The sequence below is a fragment of the Megalobrama amblycephala genome, linkage group LG23 (genome assembly GCF_018812025.1).
Source record: "Megalobrama amblycephala isolate DHTTF-2021 linkage group LG23, ASM1881202v1, whole genome shotgun sequence".
NCBI classification, from domain to species: Eukaryota; Metazoa; Chordata; class Actinopteri; order Cypriniformes; family Xenocyprididae; genus Megalobrama; species Megalobrama amblycephala.
Window position 1 is genome coordinate 17597520 of NC_063066.1, and position 19276 is coordinate 17616795.

Here is a 19276-nt window from a genome sequence, read left to right on the forward strand (position 1 = left end):
TCAAATGTTTAAATTATGACTATTAAAAATAATTAAATTGCAATATGCTGATTGACTGTATGCACTGTATCCAAATATGATTATTCAAAGACATTTCATTATTGTGGCAGATGAAAGCAATAAATAAACAGTACAAAAGGATGAAAATATTTTTTGTTTCATATATTTTAAAGGTCCCGTTCTTCGTGATCCCATGTTTCAAACTTTAGTTAGTGTGTAATGTTGTTGTATAAATAAAATCTGTAAAATTTTAAAGCTCAAAGTTCAATGCCAGGCGAGATATTTTATTTAACAGAAGTCGCCTACATCGAACGGCCAGTTTGGACTACATCCCTCTACTTCCTTCTTTAATGACGTCACTAAAACAGTTTTTTGACTAACCTCCGCCCACAGGAATACACAAGAGTTGTGTTTGTAGAGTGTGTTTATCGCCATGTCGTCGAAACGCTGTTATTTTCATCCCGCAGTCCAATCACCGGGTCTGATTCCGGCTCAAATTGATAGGGTAAAATTAAAGACATGTTTACAATAACACTGAGCGCGTGCATCTCCACGTTATGGTAAGAGGCGTGACCTTTCCGGGCAAGGTTCGCTAAGCTGCTGTCGAATCACAACACAGGAACCGCTGGCACAATCAGAACTCGTTACGTATTTCTGAAGGAGGGACTTCATAGAACAAGGAAGTCATCAGCCCGTTTTTATGACAGTGGAAACAGCGGTATACAGATAAGTAAATTATGTGAAAAATACAGTTTTTTTTACACGTGAAACATGAACACATGTTATATTGCACACTATAAACACAATCAAAGCTTCAAAAAAAACACGAAAAACGGGACCTTTAAAGCGGCAGTCTAAGTTTAGCCTCTTTGTCGCCATCTCTGTTTGAAACCTGCAATTGCAGTTATTTATCATCTTTACGTGGGTTGTGCAATGTGCATCGACACAGCATAAATGATCCGCTACCTGCAGCATCCTTACATGCCATATAGCCTACTAGCTGGGACTCAGACATGACATGACGTAATGAAGCAAAGACGAACAGCTCAAATGAACGCATTTCATGGGGAATTTTATTATATAACATTATTACAAGCTTACCGTTGTGAATCGGGCTAAGGTAAGGAGATAGTTTTGAACACTGGCAGGTTATGTACTTGCTCAAAAATTGATTTTGGATTATTTTTAACCAAAAAAAAGTTACAGACTGCAGCTTTAAATGTTGGTCTATACACCTAAAGACAGATGTCTTTGGCCATTGTATCTTGCCGTTTTGTCAGCGTCTCATGGTATTTAATTGCGTTATTTTCTTTATAAACTGATGCATTAAACTGACAGCCCAAACGCACAGTAAATCCAACAGAGAAACTCAACCTGATATTATCACGGACACACACATTACTTTGATTGTAGTGATGTAATTTGTATGATTGACTGAAAGGCGTCAGACATCAACACGCTCACACATTGTCAGCACTTCGTAATTCTGCCGATGCACAGCACAATATTTTCTGCAAGAAGACCTGAAAACGATTTAGTGATGATGGTTGTTTTCAAACTGAAGCTGTATGCTGGGTTCATTTTCAATTTTAATCTCGACACGTATGGTTAAGAAGGGGGATTATAGTCACAGTGACATGTTCTTGCGCCTAATCTCTCCTAATCGGAGCGTCTAATCCCACCCTTAATCTGGAAATCCCCCCCATACCACTGCAAGTGATATCCACTCTCGGAATTCCTAAAATGAGGTTCCTACTAAATAAACAACCACAAATAAATACACATGCATGAGCGCAGAGGTCACATCATAGCCGAGGTTCATAAACGTACCATTGATTAGGTTAGATAGAGCACCATAAACACAGGGAATGTAGTACTATTGATGTTAGCTCATAAATGCGGTTAATGAATGATTACTGGTTTTAATACTAAATTAGTCTATTAAAAACTGAATCAACCAACCTGTAATCAATTACACACAGTCATTTATAGACTATGAATACAAAGGACATATAAATATAAATAATTGGTGTTAGACAAAACATTAAAGATGAAATGTAAACATTGATTAAGAAAAGCGATGTGATTTGCACCTACCGTATACTCCAGTAGAAATGCAGGGGAATGCCTAGACATCAAGAGACATAAAAAGAAATAACAACTTGAATGTTATATAATTAAAAGTGTGAAAAATTGTTTTCTTATCTTCAAACTACCAAAATGCTTCTCTAAATAAATGTGTTGTATTAAGAAATTAATGTTTACAAAGCACTTACTGTTGGACCTATTAGTACAAAACCACAACAAAAACAGCTTTTACAAGGGAGGGTGAATGTAAATTGATTAATTACAACCCATTAAAGATACAATCCATTACTGATGACAACGAGCCACTTGTGCCCCAGAATTAAGGACCTTAAAAAACAAAAGCTTTACTTTAAAGCAAATGGACCGAGTCACAGTCAACTGTTGCCGCTTTAAAAGGCAAATTCTGCTAAGGAATGTCTTGCAAACCCCAGCATGTGCAGGTGTAGTTCTTTGAAATCAATTAAGGGAATGATAATTATGTCATTTACTCACCCTCATCTTCTTCCAAACCTTGAATTAATGTATTACTTTCATGGAAGACAAATAGAGCTATACTGCTGAACGTCCTAGCTACCACTTTTCCATACAATTTATGTGAATGGAGATAGGGGATGTTCAGCAAAAAAATAAAAATAAAATAAGACTTTTGTGTTTGTTTCATTCTATTTCAAAGCTATCAGAAGACTAGTAATGATACTTATAATGGATTACTTTTAATGACACTTTTATGGTTATTTTTAGCCAAATTATCATCTGTCTCCATGCACATTTATAGACTTTTTTTAAGGAAGATCAACCAGATTATTTAGCACGACAATAACTTTTATGATCCATGGAAAAATTATGGGTTAAAATGACTAGTGTTGTCACTGACTGCATCAATAATGTTTTTTTTTGTTTTTGGTAATGGAAGTAAAGCTGAAATAAAAATATAAGTATAGATGAAAAATGAAACAAAAATAAGAAATGTTGGCTTGGCAACTAACTGAAATAAATAAAAATGTATAAAAAAAAACCCAAATTGAAATACTAAAATGACTCAAACAAAAAAAAGTATCTAAAGATATATAGAAATATTTATAAAAAAAAAAACATTAATAAAAATGACAAGAACACAAAATTAAAAAAAAAAAAAAAACATAAAGTCAAAATAATAATAAATATTATAATATAAATATAAAAATAATATTATATAAATAACACTGGTAATGACATAAGGGTGAGGAATGATGAATGAACTATTAATTTTTAAAAGATACTACTAATAATACTACTTCACTTACAACTTTTTCACAGCAAACACCAGTTACATAAAGATAAACAGGAAGACCCCATAAGACATTATGATGCTGCAACAATTGCTTGCTCCTTCTCAAAAACCTTAACAATAGATCTCAGCTGTGCCTTTGTGTATTTTTATCCTTGCTGGTGCACTGTGTTAAAATCTTTTATATATGCAGTAACCTGTCTTCAATAAATCATTCTCTGAAAGAAATAAAGCTGAAACGGCTCTCAACTGTTTTAGTAGATTCATATAAAAATTTTTAGGGCACCAGTGGAGTGCGAGTTATGTGCTGTGTTATGACAGGACTGCTGGCATTTTGATTCTCATACTGTGACGCAGCCGTGAGGTGTGAGTGATACAGGTTGAGAGTTTAACATGTTAACGGTATGTACCCGAGTTTATGTGCATGCAATGTGTTAGGATCGAGACTGCGGTAGGCCATAAAAATTGCATACAAGTAGTTATATTGCTGCCAAGACATGAAGTTCTGAATATGTAATGAGTGTGTGTGTGTGTGTGTGTGTGGTGAGACCCTCACCACAGTCCGCAGGTGGTTCTTAGTTGCTGTGTGCAGACAGTTATAATAACAGTTTCTCAGCGCTTGTTCCTCTCTCTCCCCCACTGAACCGTGGACTATCGGCCCCACGGTGTGAATAACATCTGTGAAATAGAGAGATAGAGTCAAAGACAGACAGAAGTCATACAAAAATATGTGAATGTGCTTAATAACTTCAACTTTCTGTCTGGATCCCTCACGTTCATCTATCCATGTTCCAAGAACACAGATATGCTCATGATACACTATCATTCAAAATGATAGAAATTAATGCTTTCATTGAGCAATGGCACATAAATTTATCAGAAGTGACCGTAAACACTGCCTTGGTGATCATAAGAGACTTCTTTCAAAAATCTGATTGATTTGAAAAAATTTACAGTGCATTAAAAAGAAGGAAATTTGACCATATTCTGGAATTATAGTAAACAAAAATTAATAATTTAGAATTTAGTCCTATTAAATGTAAAATAAATGTCTTTCAAATATATTACAGGGCTATTAGTTACACATTTTATCCTCAGAAATAGAAAAACAGTTCCACTCAATAGTGGTATTGTCGGTATATCAGTATCAGTGATACTGGCCTTGGCAGAACTTGGCCTTTGTAACACAATGTGGCTGACTTAAAGAAATAACTGATTGTTATTGGAAGGGTCTTTTGGCTTGCTTCTTCTGATGACATATGATGATATATTACTCCACAACATCGAAATATCTCTTCACAGTAACTGCTGAACTGATAGGCGCTGTCACCAGCTGAGGTAATACACATTGGGAGTGTTTAATCATTTCTACACCCCATATTTACCATGGAAACCACAGTTTCTGCCAAAATACCATAGTGACAGCAATTGTTATAAATAAGTAGTTTAAGACAGTAAATTCATATGGAATTAGCAGGACTTCGCAATACTTTTTCTAGCACTGATTACTGTAATAACTAGTAATTGTTGGCAGATTCTATGGTTTCTATGGTACATGTTCATAAGCATAACAGAAAACAGCTGAAAGCATCATAAATATTTTATTCTAGTTCTATTGCTTTTATTTGTTGTAAAGCTTTAAATTGAAAAATTGAGAGCGTGCATTTTCAAATGTTGGTAACACTTTATAATAAGGTCTCATTTGTTAACATTAGGGTTAGTTCACCCAAAAATGAAAATTATGTCATTAATGACTCACCCTCATGTCATCCCAAACCCGTAAGACCTCCGTTCATCTTCGGAACACAGTTTAAGACATTTTAGATTTAGTCCGAGAGCTTTCAGTCCCTCCATTGAAAATGTATGTGCAGTATACTGTCCATGTCCATGAAGGTAATAAAAACATCATCAAAGTAGTCCATGTGACATCAGTGGGTTAAGTTAGAAGTTTTTGAAGCATCTAAAATACATTTTGGTCCAAAAATAATAAAAAATGCGACTTTATTCAGCATTGTCTTCTCTTCCGGAATCCTTCCCATTGAATTGATTCCATTGAATCCTTTCATCTGTCGGCGTTGGTAATGCACTTTTACGTCATTGTTTTTGGCGATTAGGACATCCGCGACATGCACACTTACGCACCATTTTAAAAAATAGCTTGAATACAGCGTGCGTCTTCCTCAAACTGTAAACGAAACTCTGGCGCACCAGATAACACGTCAGCAGCGCGCTGCGGTTCACTGAACCCGAGTCGTGAACCCGGATGAACAACAGACCCGGAAGAGAAGACAATGCTGAATAAAGTCGTAGTTTTTGTTATTTTTGGACCAAAATGTATTTTAGATGCTTCAAAATCCTCTAACTAACCCACTGATGTCACATGGACTACTTTGATGATGTTTTTATTACCTTTATGGACATTATACTGCACATACATTTTCAATGGATGGAAAGAGCTCTCGGACTAAATCTAAAATATCTTAAACTGTGTTCCGAAGATGAACGGAGGTCTTACGGGTTTTGGAACGACATGAAGGTGAGTCATTAATGACATAATTTTCATTTTTGGGTGAACTAACCCTTTAATGTATTAACTAACATTAACTAACAATGAGCAAAATATTTGGGTTACACTTTATTTTAAGGTGACGTAGTTACATTGTACTTACTCAAATAAGTACTGATTACTATTAATTAACTACACGTACTTACTATAGAGTTACAGTTAGGGTTTGGTTTAGGGTTAGTTACCTGTAATTATGCATAATTTACTGTTATTACATAGTAAGTACCAGTGGCGATTTCTTTAAGACTGCAAGGGAAGCTCGGCTTCCCTTATAATGTCACAAAATTAATGGTCAAATATGTACTATTGTATTAACATTTTATTGACTAAAAATGCGTTAGCAAACGTTCATCTCAAAGACGAGTTCGTTCAGAATCAGTTACATATAGCAGGTCGGCTGACTCGATTTCCTTCTCATACATTCCCGCAGCGTCACAATGCATTTCCCTATTGAAGCCCATCGTCCATTGACTTCAATGGGGCTGCTTTGAACGGTTTTTTTCAGCGCTTCGAAACTAGACGGTCATTGGATAAACGCTGCGATTATGTCCCGCCCACGGACGCTCAGCGTCTCTGGGGATGAATGGGGAGTGGGCTGGCCCGGACTCCGAGCTTCTGCGTGATGATTGGAGGGTCTGTCGAAAGACTGCATCTCCTTTTGACTGACAGCGATTCTGTACTATAAGGAATCACTGAAGCTATTCGCGCTCAGTCCCATGGTCCCATCGCGGATTTCTCAAGTTCAGTCGAAATAAAAACTGCTGCAACCTATTTCTTTGATATTTGCTTGGCGAAATTGCTTGATTTTCATCATACATTTCACACAATTATACACCACATTCCTTGTTTCAGTTTTACAGAGTTTAATATTTTTTTTTTAGATCGTTCATTCATTCATTCCTTCATTCATTCATTCATTCATTCATTCATTCATATAACGTTAGTAGGCTAGGCTAGCGTCGTGGGTGAAACCATAGACATATAATAAACACTAGACGCCCCATTGGCCGCTGGACCGTACGTCAACGGCGCCGCCATGTTGTGCGGGGCAACGTTCGCATAACGCTCATAACTGGAATTGAGAAAAATGCCTGCTTCGTGTGCTGCTTGGGGCTGTACAAATCGCTGCACAATTGAAAACCGGTCTCGGGGAATAACCTTTCACAGGTAAGACTGAACATTTGTTTCTGGTTGTATTTGGTCATTATATAATTGATAGTAGTTGGCCACCGGAGTCAGTTAGACTAAAATAGCTAGCGATGTCACTAATTAGCTGTGAAAGTTGAGACGTGAGTTTACATGATTTCTAATATAGTTTTAGCTTATGTTATTTTATAAACTAAAGTTTAAATATGCATCTCTATTTTATTAAAACCGACTTTTATGACAAGTAGCCTACTCGTTACGGCTAGGTGACTGATATTTTGTTAATCTTAATCTAACCCTTACTTTAAGGTTAGTTAGTGGGCTAGCTTTTCACACATTTAAGGTTTCACAAAGACAACGAGTTGAGGAGACAGTGGTAAGTAGCTAGAAGGGAAGTTTCCCGACTCATCTACATTATTTAAAAGTTTGCCATTAAATGGTGATTTGTTTATATATTTATTTCTTTTTCAGCCCATTGCAACCAGGGCTACACAAGCCTCAAGGAAAGCTGAGAAGAGCCTGTCAGTGGACTGTTCTCACCATTTCCAAGAGACTGATGGAAAATATATAGCCTTTTGTTGTTATTATTATTAAACCAATACTATGTTATTATTGTACTAGTCACTATTTAATTTACTATTTTTATTATTGTCTATATTATTCTGCAATTGATATTACATTGTATTTGCGATTATTATTATACCAATACTATTATTATCAATCTATTATAGTTATGATGTTATATTATTGTCTATATTCTGTAAATGATACTACATATTCTATTGCTATTATTATAGTATTATTATACTATATGCTATTATCAATATATTATGATATTATATTATTGTACTTATACTATTTTATAAATGTTCTATTCATTACTATTTTATTTGTTGTATACTGTTTGTTTATTGACAATATTATATACTTTATTATTGACTATATTTTTATATTATATATACACTACATAAACTATTTCTTATAGTGTATAACAAACTATTTACTATTCTCAATTTCTTTATTTGCATTGCACTGTAGATGTAGCCTACCATATCATATGTATTACCATAAAGGATCCATCAGTTATCTTTGTTGTTGTATGTTTTTGGAGTATCTATCTGTATCATTTTAGTGCTATAAAAATACAGAAAGCAGCCTGTGTGATTTGTATTTGATTATTTTTGTTTCATTTTATCAGTGGTGGTCAATTCTAAGTTCAAGAAAAGCTAAAATTGCGTTAAAGACAGAAAATCCCTTTTTTACAATAAGAAAACGTTATTTAATTTAATGTGAAAATTAAATTATATCTCAGTATGGGCGTTTTCACAATTCTTATGCAAGAATAAAGCAGTCAAATACATGACAAGCCAGAGCTTTGACTATTTTTTATTAAAATAAATATTTTATATGTCTAACTATAGAGATCTTAAGTAACTAGAACTTTTTGTACACCACGTACATTATAAACCACTGAAATTGGTTGATAAATGTAAACCTTATTTTTGTTTTTATCCAGAAAAACCGCAGCTCGTCCGTTTACTTGTGTTTGTTAACAGCACAGTCTTGCCCCGCACAATATGGCGGAGTCGTTGACGTATCGCAGCAACAGTCCAAAGCGGCCAATATGGCGGACTCGTTGACGTATCGCAGCCGATCGCAGGAACAGTCCAAAGCGGCCAATAGGGCGTCTAGTGTTTATTATATGTCTATGGGTGAAACTGCGCACGATGGCAGACGGTGCTAATATTGTCGACCTGATTTTGGCGAAGCCATTTGAAAGTGTTCCTTACGAGGAAAAACTTAGAATTAAACAGCAGGGCAGATCAACACCTAAGATTGATTTAGTGCAAAAGATAGGGAAAAATAACAGGTCTTTTCAGCTCTCCTGGTATGACAAAGTTAGCTGGCTGACTGGAAGTGCTGTGACAAATAAAATGTACTTTTATGATGTAGGCCGAAAATGAGCTTCCCCTCTCTGACAGACCAGTAGCCGCCACTGGTAAGTACATGTAGTAACGTGTAATAAGTCACCTTAAAATAAGTGTTACCAATATTTGTTACTAATGTTCACAAACTGAACTAATTTGTGAACTAATGTTCACAAATACAACATTTGAATTTAATTATGTATTAGTAAATGTCGAAATTAACATTAACTAATATTAATAAATGCTGCAGAAGTTTAACTAAATTTGTTAACTAATGTTAGCTAATGAAACCTTATTGTAAAGTGTTACCCAAATGTTTATTTGAAATGCCGTTTCCTAAGTCTGTCAAAATAATGATTATTCATGTAATAATATAAAAATTGTCTGTATGGCAATTGTCAATACAGTAAGTGCGACACTTACATGCTTTTACATGCTTTTGTAAGAGAAAGTTGATGAACCCCTGATGTGTCTTTAATAATGTCTAAAGTTTTGATTAGTTCTCTTATTCACTTATACCAACGACACTTTCTTTTTGTTGTTCCCATTTCTGCCATCTGTCTGTTTCTCAATTACTAAAGTCCTGCTTATCTCCATCCTGCACCCTCTCATCTCATTTTCCCGTTTCCTCCTCCCATTGACACTCAGCTCAACCAGACGGCGGGTCCATTTTCCTTGTCCTCCTTTTCCGTCTACCTTCTGTCTAAAACATTCATCCATCTGTCCTCTCAATGTCTTGTGTCCTTGTGTGTCACGTCTGTGGCATATCCTCAATCTCTCCCCTTTGCCCCGCATGTCCTTTGGACGTCCAACAGCCCTCCGTCAGTTACACTCCCACTCCTCTTTCCCTCATCCATCCACCCCCCCGCATCCCTCCCCGACACCTCTCTGCGCTGCGTGCTGTCCGGCTGCGTTTATTTACCGCTGCACTCTGCAGTGTTTACAGCATCGATCCACCTCTGTTTGTTTAGTCCAGCAGCACCATCATACATCAAGTCAGGCAAAGACATTACTCACACACAAACACAAATACACAACCACCCTGACGCTCACATATGAAGTGCAAAGGAAAACAATGGACAGGGGGAAAAAAACAGAACAGTGGGCATATGTTTGACGAAGTACAGTGTCACAAAATGTTGTCATTTTTGTGGCACAGCATGAACTGCTAAAGCGGGTGTAGAAGGAAGAGAGGAAGAGAGACAGGATGACATAATCACCGCAGACACAGGTGCAACTGGAGGTTAAAGCAAACTACAGAAAACTGCCGGGAGGTTTAGATATCGCACTGCTCAACTCCCTCTTGTCGCTCCTGTTTGCTCTCTAAAACAAATACACACAAGTGCTCTTACAAAAGAGTGTGCAAGGGGAAGAAATGAACATTTTCTACAGAGTTCAGAGTTACGATGTAGCACTTTTAGACCTTGTAGCTAATAGATTGTTTCTGAAATTGACCATTTAAACTGTTGGCCTAATCTAATAAATATAATATAACAGTACTTGCCTGACTGCATTGTGCCAAGTGTAAAGTTTTGTGGAGGGGGGATTATGGTGTGGGGTTGTTTTTCAGGGATTGGGCTTGGCCCCTTATCTCCAGTGAAAGGAACTCTTAATGCTTCAGCATACCAAAACATTTTGGACAATTTCATTCTCCCAACTTTGTGGGAACAGTTTGGAGATGGCCCCTTCCTGTTCCAACATGACTACCCACCAGTGCACAAAGCAAGGTCCATAAAGACATGGATGAGCGAGTTTGGTGTGGAGGAACTTGACCGGCCTGACCTCAACCTGACAGAACACCTTTGGGATGAATTAGAGCGGAGACTGTGAGCCAGGCCTTCTCGCCAACATCACTGACCTCACAAATGTGCTTCTAGAAGAATGGCCAAAAATTCCCATAAACACACTCCTAAACCTTGTGGAAAGCCTTCCCAGAAGAGTTGAGGCTGTTATATATATAAGGGTTGGACCAATAGATGATGTCATCCTCTATAATATAATATGTCTGACAGACATCACGATGTTGAGCCGGTATCGTGATACACCCTCCCCCCCACCTGCCTGCAAAAAAACAATTAATATTTTTTCTGATTAGGTAATAATTACAATTAAGTTGTTCTCGATCACAATTCAAAATATAGCTGCGAGCAGCGATGGCGGGCCCAAGCCCGGTGGCACCGCCACCCCGGTGGCTTCAGGGCAACTGTGCACAGCGGGCAATAGGCACTTAAAACGGTTAAACATCAAAGGACTATGTCAAATTCACTCCACATTTACTGCACTACAAGGTGCCACTATAGAGCCCCTCCTCCCTGCCCATTTTCAAAGGATTACATGTGCCAAGTTTTAACATTATTCTGATGAATTTTGAAGCAAATCAGGTAAAAATAAGAGGGTGATCTCAATGTATGCTGAAAGTGACACATTTTCTGCTTCCAGTTGGTGGCGCTATGACTTTGAATCACAATAGTCACATCCATGTGATCAGCCTTGTACAACGAAGACTAAGCCGAAGTTTCATCAAAATCAATTAATGTATGCAGAAGTTATAACACTTTGTTTCCCTTTTCTTGCCATAAATTCGTTGCCTCGCCACGGCCAAACCGTTTGAGATATCCAAAATCCGTTTGCAATTAAACAACTTCAATGTGTTAGCAACAAGTTAAAAAAAGCTTGGTGTAAATTGGATAAACCCTGTAGGAGCAGTAGTATAAAATTCATAGCCTGTTTTTTCAAAAAATTAACATTCAAACCAAAATAGCTGACTTCCTGTTGGTCGGAGCTAATGAATGTAAATTAGAAAATTGTCCGGCTTGATGAGAACAATATGTGTACCGAGTTTGGTGATTGTAGGAAAAACTAACCCCCCCACTTTTGTCAAAAGGTGGCGCTACTGAGCCCCTCCACCACGCCCATTTCTATGGCTTTGTCCATGTCTACTGGTTGACAATATTGATGTGTGTGTCGAGTTTCATGCAATTTGAAGCATGTTAAGAGCCTCAAAAACACTCAAGAATATTATTACAGTTTGACCTGTTGCCATGGCAACAATATTTCAAATATCAAAAATCCTGTCATAGGTCTACATCTGCTGTGTATTGACATTACACTGATGAAGTTTGAAGCAAATCAGGTAAAAATAAGAGGGTGATCTCAAAACATTTCAAAAAGTGATACACTTCCTGCTGCCAGTTGGTGGCGCTATAACTTTGACTCACAATAGTCACATCCATGTGATCAGACTCCTATAACGAACACACTCGTGAAGTTTCATAAAGATCAATATATGTACGCAGACGTTATAACACATTTCCTGTTTCCTTTTTCTCGCCATAAATTCGTTGCCTCGCCACGGCCAAACCGTTCGAGATATCAAAAATCCCCTGGCAATTTTTAATCATCAGTGTCTTGACTTCATGCTGACCGAGTTTGGTGGCGATCGGATTAATCGTCTAGGAGGAGTATATCAAATTCCAGAGCATGCGTTTTTCAAACAACCCTTAATAGCTGACTTCCTGTTGGCGTGGTGTTTAACTTAGAGCACGAAAGTTGTTCGGCCCGATGAGGTCTATATGTGTACTGAGTTTCATACTAATACGTGCAAGCGTGTTTAATATATGGACCAAATTTTCAGACTTTTTTCAAGGGGGCGCTGTCGAGCCCCCCTGCCACGCCCGGGTACCAGCCTCTCCGGCGTCCTAATGGCCGCGGATTCCAATGTGTGTGCCAATTTTCAAGAGTTTTTGAGCATGTTAAGGCCCCCAAAAAGCCCCGGAAGACGGAAAAAAAATAAAAAAAAAAAAAAAAAAAAAATAATAATAATCCTTAGAAGAACAAGAGGGCCCTGCGCGAATTTTCGCTTGGGCCCTAATTACATTCATAACAGTTCAATGAACACAATTTAAACAGTAAAGACTGTATTGTGCAAAACGCCAGACGAATTATAGGCTACTAGATGTTTTTCACAAACTAAACCACTGATATACAGACAGAGGACAGAACAGTAACACAATTTTACTGTTTTTAGTTGAAGTGAACATTGTGTCAAAACATCTTCAAAAAGTTATTCACAAAGTCAAAAAGTTAGGTTTTTTTTTATATATATATATATATATATATATATATATATATATATATATATATATATATATATATACATATTTTAGGGGTGTGACGAGATCGCGCGAGACTAAAATGTGACGAGATTTCTCGCCGAGGCGATAAGTAGTCTCGTGATATTGCCATGACAGAGTGTTAGGATGATTAGGAACGAATATCCCACCGCTACGTTTACATTACGCCTCCACTGTCGTTTTGCTTTGTATTTAAATAAAAAACATTTAATTCGGTCGCCGCCGCTCCATATTTACAGAGTACGCGCGAAAGTGAAAGTAAATGCGAGCGCGCATTCAAACGTGATTTCAATACCCCGCATTTTGAAAGCGGCTCCCTGATGAATACAAATATCTCTCAATATGAAAGCTATTTTAGGCTGGGCTGTCTTGTTGTAACCATCTTTTAGCTCTGTATCAAAGAAAAATTTGGTCTTATTTGCACTTTGAATATTGAGAGAGTGCGATTATGGTTTCAACTTGTAAAGTGTTACCATAAAAATGAATAACAGTTTTCTTTTAATCTTAAGCACAAACAGTAAGGTTTCATTTGTTAACATTAGTTAATGCACTGTGAACTATCATGAACTAACAATGAATGATTATTTTTATTAACTAACATAAACAAAGATTAATAAATACTGTAGCACATATATTGTTCATTGTTAGTTGATGTTGGTTAATACATTAATGTTAATAAATGAGACCTTATTGTAAAGTGTTAACATTTTTATTTATACTGTTTTATTTCTATGATCAGTTTGTGGAGAGGAGTTCAGTTAGGAGGTCAAAAGTTGTAGAAGCTCATAAATCATGTACAGCAAGGTCTAAAGAGACTGAAATCATACAGAAGAGAAGCCAGTCAGTTGAGTTAGTGGCAAAACCTTTTACTGTGCTTTAGTATTGTTGTCTTTTACTGCATATGATAATTCATACTTAGAAAGTAGAACTGAAATGACATTCATTATAAGATGATTAGTTAAAACATTTTAAATGCACCTGCAGATTATTTTTTCTAGTCATGTATTTCTCCATTGAGGATTTCTTAAAAATAGTGTGTAAAAAATCTTGTCTTGTGAATCTCTCGTCTCGTCAGAAACCCGTCTAGTCACACCCCTAATATATATATATATATATATATATATATATATCCATAACATTTTATATATATACATATATCCATAACATTTTATATATATACTGTTCAAAAGTCCCCAAAAATGGTTTTAAACCAGTTATTTATATATTTTGCTGTAGTGTGTCAGTAGGAAATATCAGTTTACATTTCCAAACATTCCATTTGCCCTTATTTGTAATAATTCATTGAGATTTTTGTATGCACGAGGAGTTTGACAACAGCCGGTATTCTCCACACAGATCTCATCACCATCATTGAGTCCATCTGGGATTACATGAAGAACCAGGAAAAAAAACAGACAGAATAAATCCAGAAGAATTGCGGAAATGTCTCCAAAACACTTGAAGAAACCTACCACCAAAGCTACCTGAAAAACTATGTGCAAGTGTACCTAGGACAAAAGCAGTTTTAAACATAAAGGGAGGTCACACCAAATATTGATTTGATGTAGTTAACAGAAGTTAAATGAAACATCCTCACTTTGCAGCATTTTTACACAAGTGCCTAAAACTTTTCACAGTACTGTAGTTTTGCAGGTCGGTTTCTTCAAGTGTCTTGGAGACGTTGCCACAGTTCTTATGGATTTAGTCTGTCCATTGTGACAAGTATTGTGTCTATTCATATGAATGTCAGGTTTCAACACAAAATTAAAGAATATATTAAAATAAATAAATAAATGACATATATATAATTTTGTGTTGAAACCGGACATTCATATGAACAGAAATACTTGTATATAAAGTATAATTAGATACATAGATAGATATTTTATAGAGAGATAAGTTTCATTTTGTTGTATTAATATTTTATTCCCCCTTATTAATTACAGTTACTTATTAATAGAATTTTTATATTTAAATAAATCCATTATTTTATTTCAGGATTATATGCACCGTATGTCAATACTTTTTGTGGCTTTTTGCTTTAATATATGCTGGATCACAGTGTGGTCGTACAGCTTCTACTGTAGAAGCACGTATGTCTTCTAAACCATTTTATTTCACCATAGCTTCCTGATCTGCTCATGAGAAATCATACTGTTCTCTTCCTCCCCACGCAGCTCCCAAACCAAAACCTGACAAGATCCATAACGTATCGATGAATCTAGTCCAAACTTGCTATTATCAGGCTCTAAATCACTCCTCTGTTTGTTCCCCCCTCCTTCCCACCTTCCTCCTGCTTGCTCGCCTTTCTCTTTCCTCTTCTCCCTCCCTCTCATTGAAAGGTTGTCTGTCTTTCTGCTACCAAGTCTAACTGTTCACTCATCCAGACCAAACCCAAGTCTCCTGTCTCATATACAAAAGGAGGCCCTGGTCTCTCCCACCAATGTCCCTGGAGGAAAAGTCACTGTGCACAACTAATATCCCCATTCTGCAGCATGGGAGCAGGTGCATCGATTTAAAAAAGGCAGCTGGCTAAGACGGTACAAGAGATCTGCTTATCATCTGAAAGGTCTGAAGGTGTTCGACTCACTTTTTTGTGTTCCCCCCTTTTTCTCAAATTCAAATCAGCTTGACACCCGAATTATACCAACAGTCACCAGCCGATCAAGCACGACGGACTGTACAATAGATCCCTGTCCTTTCACCTTGGATTTCATGCGACTGGTTTTGACAAGAAAAGGCTGTGATTTCAAGAAAGTTTCAGCTCAAAATTGATTTGAGGTAACAGCCTGGAACTTGAGGTCATTGTAAAAGTACAGTGTATTTCATTGGAGTGTTTAATAAATATAATTAAATAATTGAACCTTGTTATTCATCCAGTCTATGAGCAAAAGACGGATGAGGGGAGAGAGAGAGAAAAAGGGATTAGTTAAATAACAGGAGAGAAGGGTGGGTGTTCGATTGGCCTGTGTGGATTTTAATTAGTGTTAATTGGCCACAGAGGGAAATGAAGGCTCAGAGAGAGTGTGTGTATGTGTGTGTATTGATAAATATGCTTCTCTCTTCTCTTTCTCCCCCCTAGCAATGGTTGTTTTGTATGGTTGCGTCCCTAGTCAAGGCTGCATTGGTACACAGGTGGACTTAGGGACTGACAGGAGTAGCACATTCTGCCTTTCATGCACCAATGAGATCCACTGGGTTTCTAGTTCACCCCCTCAACCCTGGCAGAGTATGTATTATTACTATACTTCTGTTTTACTAAAAGACACAAACATTCACTCCCCTATCCTCATTCAACAAGCAACAGATGTGCGAGCACATGTGCAAACTGCAGCTCAGGCAGTCAAAACATGACAATACTCTATACAAACACACAAATCTCAGATTTTATTTAGGGGCTTTAGCCTGTAATTATAGATGCTTTCTATTACTATCACATATACTTGAGGTTCAAGTTGAAGTATGCAATTTTCTTCACCACCAAACGGAACTGCAAAAACAATTCTTGTTTTCAAAAAAGGTTTCCAAATACGCCCACATTAGTCATTGATTGAACTGATGGCACCGCCCCAACTCACGCCATTGGTCGAGTCAGTATTGTTGTGTGCGACTAGACGGGTCTCTCAAAACAACAGATGATTTTTTTAGCACCACAGAGATATAATGTTTACAGTTTCCAAGGAAAAGAACCTATGAATAGCTTACATATAGTTGTTTCTGCATATTAAGAGAGGATAAAAAAAAAGTTTTTAAATACTGAAAAACTTAAATACTTTAGCTTCAAGCATTAAACGTTTGCACTTTTGCTATGGACATGACTGACATATTAAATCTTCTAGCATGTTGAGAAGAGCTTTGCTATTACTTTTTCAAACAATCAGAGCCTTTACAATTTAGTGGATGATATAATAGGTGAAAAAATACCATAGATTTAAACTGAAGGAGTTACCTGACACTTGGGGATTGGCTGAACACCCAAGCAGCAAGTTTTGCATAGACAAATTTCAGAGATTTAAAAAATAGAGGGGGGGGGGGTGTTGCTCTCTATGCCATGATGCTCTCTACCCACAGACAGAACCCTGAAACCTTTACATTTTAACAGCTCACAAATCAAAAATAGTCCAAACACCTGTTCGTACATAACTTATAATCTGTGTGCGGTGCACGTAGTCAGACACAGACACTAATTTCGGTCCTATAATTACTGCTGATATTTACTGTTTTACTCCCCGGAGTTCGGTACAGTACAAAGAGAGAAAGAGACGAGAAGGAAAAACAAAAAGTTGGAGAGAAAAATCAACTAAAGACTTAAAAATCTAACAGAAAGCATAGCCTGAAGTGTGAGGCAAATCACTGATGTGTATCTGTGTGTATGTGTGCTGGGGGTGGCTGGAGAATCAGCAGCGTGTGCATCTCTGTCTCTGAACAGCAAGGTACGATGGAGGGGATCATAAATTAGACAAGGAAATTACTGCTAAGTGTGCGAATAAATTAAAGTGCGCTTGCTTCTGTAAACACTGTCTGACTACATAATTACTGAACACTCTTTAGAAGAGTGAAAGAGAGGGAGGGAGATGGATGGGGGAGGGAGGGAGAGTGATAGGCAAAAAGGTTTGTGTTGATGGTTTATAAATTTATTCATACGGCAGTGTGCAACATGTACGCAACCGTTTGACTTTTCGCTAGAGAGGTTGCACAACACCTGCTTAGACGGGAAATGAAAAACCATGCAAAAAATGCACTTTATGACATTTATCAAGAGTAATTTAGTTTCTACAAAAGTACTGCGCAGACTTTGATTCGATCAAGCGTAAGCACGAGCAAGGTTTGCTCTTCGCCTTATCCATTTGGCATACTGGAAGAAATGCTCATGTTTAATTCTAACAAATGATTCTGAATTCATCATCTTACACTAAAGAGCTCAAACCATTTCAGACTGATGTTTATATGGCATTTGTATGATGATCAGTGTGTTTCATCAGCGACTCACATTTTGCAGGCAGGCCGTAGGCTCCGGTGATCTTGGCCTCTCCCGTTTCGCAGCCGTTCAGAGTGGCACATTCCTTCCTCAACAGAGGACCAGCCCCACGATGAATGGCACCATCCACTGAAGGGGGAATATATATACACACACACATTCATATCATATCATATTATATATATATATATATATATATATATATATATATATATATATATATATATATATATATATATATATATATATATATATATATATATATATATATATATATATACACACACACACACACACACACATACATGCATAGATCTAGCATTCTGCACATTTTTAAACAGACACAGATGAAGCAGTGCAGTAAGATTATTACATTTATTTGAATGAATTATAACATTTATTTTAAAGTATTACTGAGAGACATTTATATTAGGGCTGTCGATGTAACGCCTAAACTTAATGAATTAGTTATGGGAAAAATAATGTGTTAAAATTATTAACGCATTTAACGCACTCGCCCTGCCCAGACCTACATACAGTAGTTAATTGGTGACGAACATGAGGCAGGACAACTAGAATGCCCCTAAAATTCAAGATATCAGGGCAAAAATGCCCCTGTATGAGTTTTTGTCTCATATTTCCACTGATCAGGCATAACATTATGACCACTTTCCTAATATTGTGTTGGTCCCCCTTTTGCTGCCAAAACAGCCCTAACCTGTCAAGGCATGGACTCCACTAGACTCCTGAAGGTGTGCTGTGGTATCTGGCACCAAGATGTTAGCAGCAGATCCTTTAAGTCCTGCAAGTTGCGAGGTGGGGCCTCCATGGATTGGACTTGCTTGTTCAGCACGTGCCACAGATGCTCGATTGGATTGAGATCTGGGGAATTTGGAGGCCAAGTCAACACCTCAAACTCAGTGTTGTGCTCCTCAAACCATTCCTGAACCAGGGAATACCGTTTCCATGAAAGGGTGTACATGGTCTGCAACAATGCTTAGGTAGGTGGTACGTTTCAAAGTATCATCCACATGGATGGCAGGACCCAAGGTTTCCCAGCATCACACTGCCTCCGCTGGCTTGCCTTCTTCCCATACTGCATCCTGGTGCCATGTGTCATCCACATGATGTAAAAGAAAGCGTGATTCATCAGACCAGGCCACCTTTTTC

The 19276-nt window shown here is 37.2% G+C and overlaps 1 protein-coding gene across 3 annotated transcripts in view; it reads right to left on the reverse strand.

The window, feature by feature from the left end:
* macrod1 (mono-ADP ribosylhydrolase 1) overlaps positions 1-19276 on the reverse strand; it is an 82766-nt gene that overhangs the window by 4848 nt on the left and 58642 nt on the right. For 2 of the 3 annotated variants that reach the window (XM_048176340.1, XM_048176339.1), the window contains 3 exons: positions 18119-18235; positions 3912-4033; positions 2098-2128 (listed from right to left, as the gene is read on the reverse strand). In XM_048176340.1, coding sequence (XP_048032297.1) covers positions 2098-2128; positions 3912-4033; positions 18119-18235 — 270 coding nt within the window. The remainder of the gene's footprint in view (positions 1-2097; positions 2129-3911; positions 4034-18118; positions 18236-19276) is intronic. The other variant, XM_048176341.1, reaches the window with a different exon arrangement.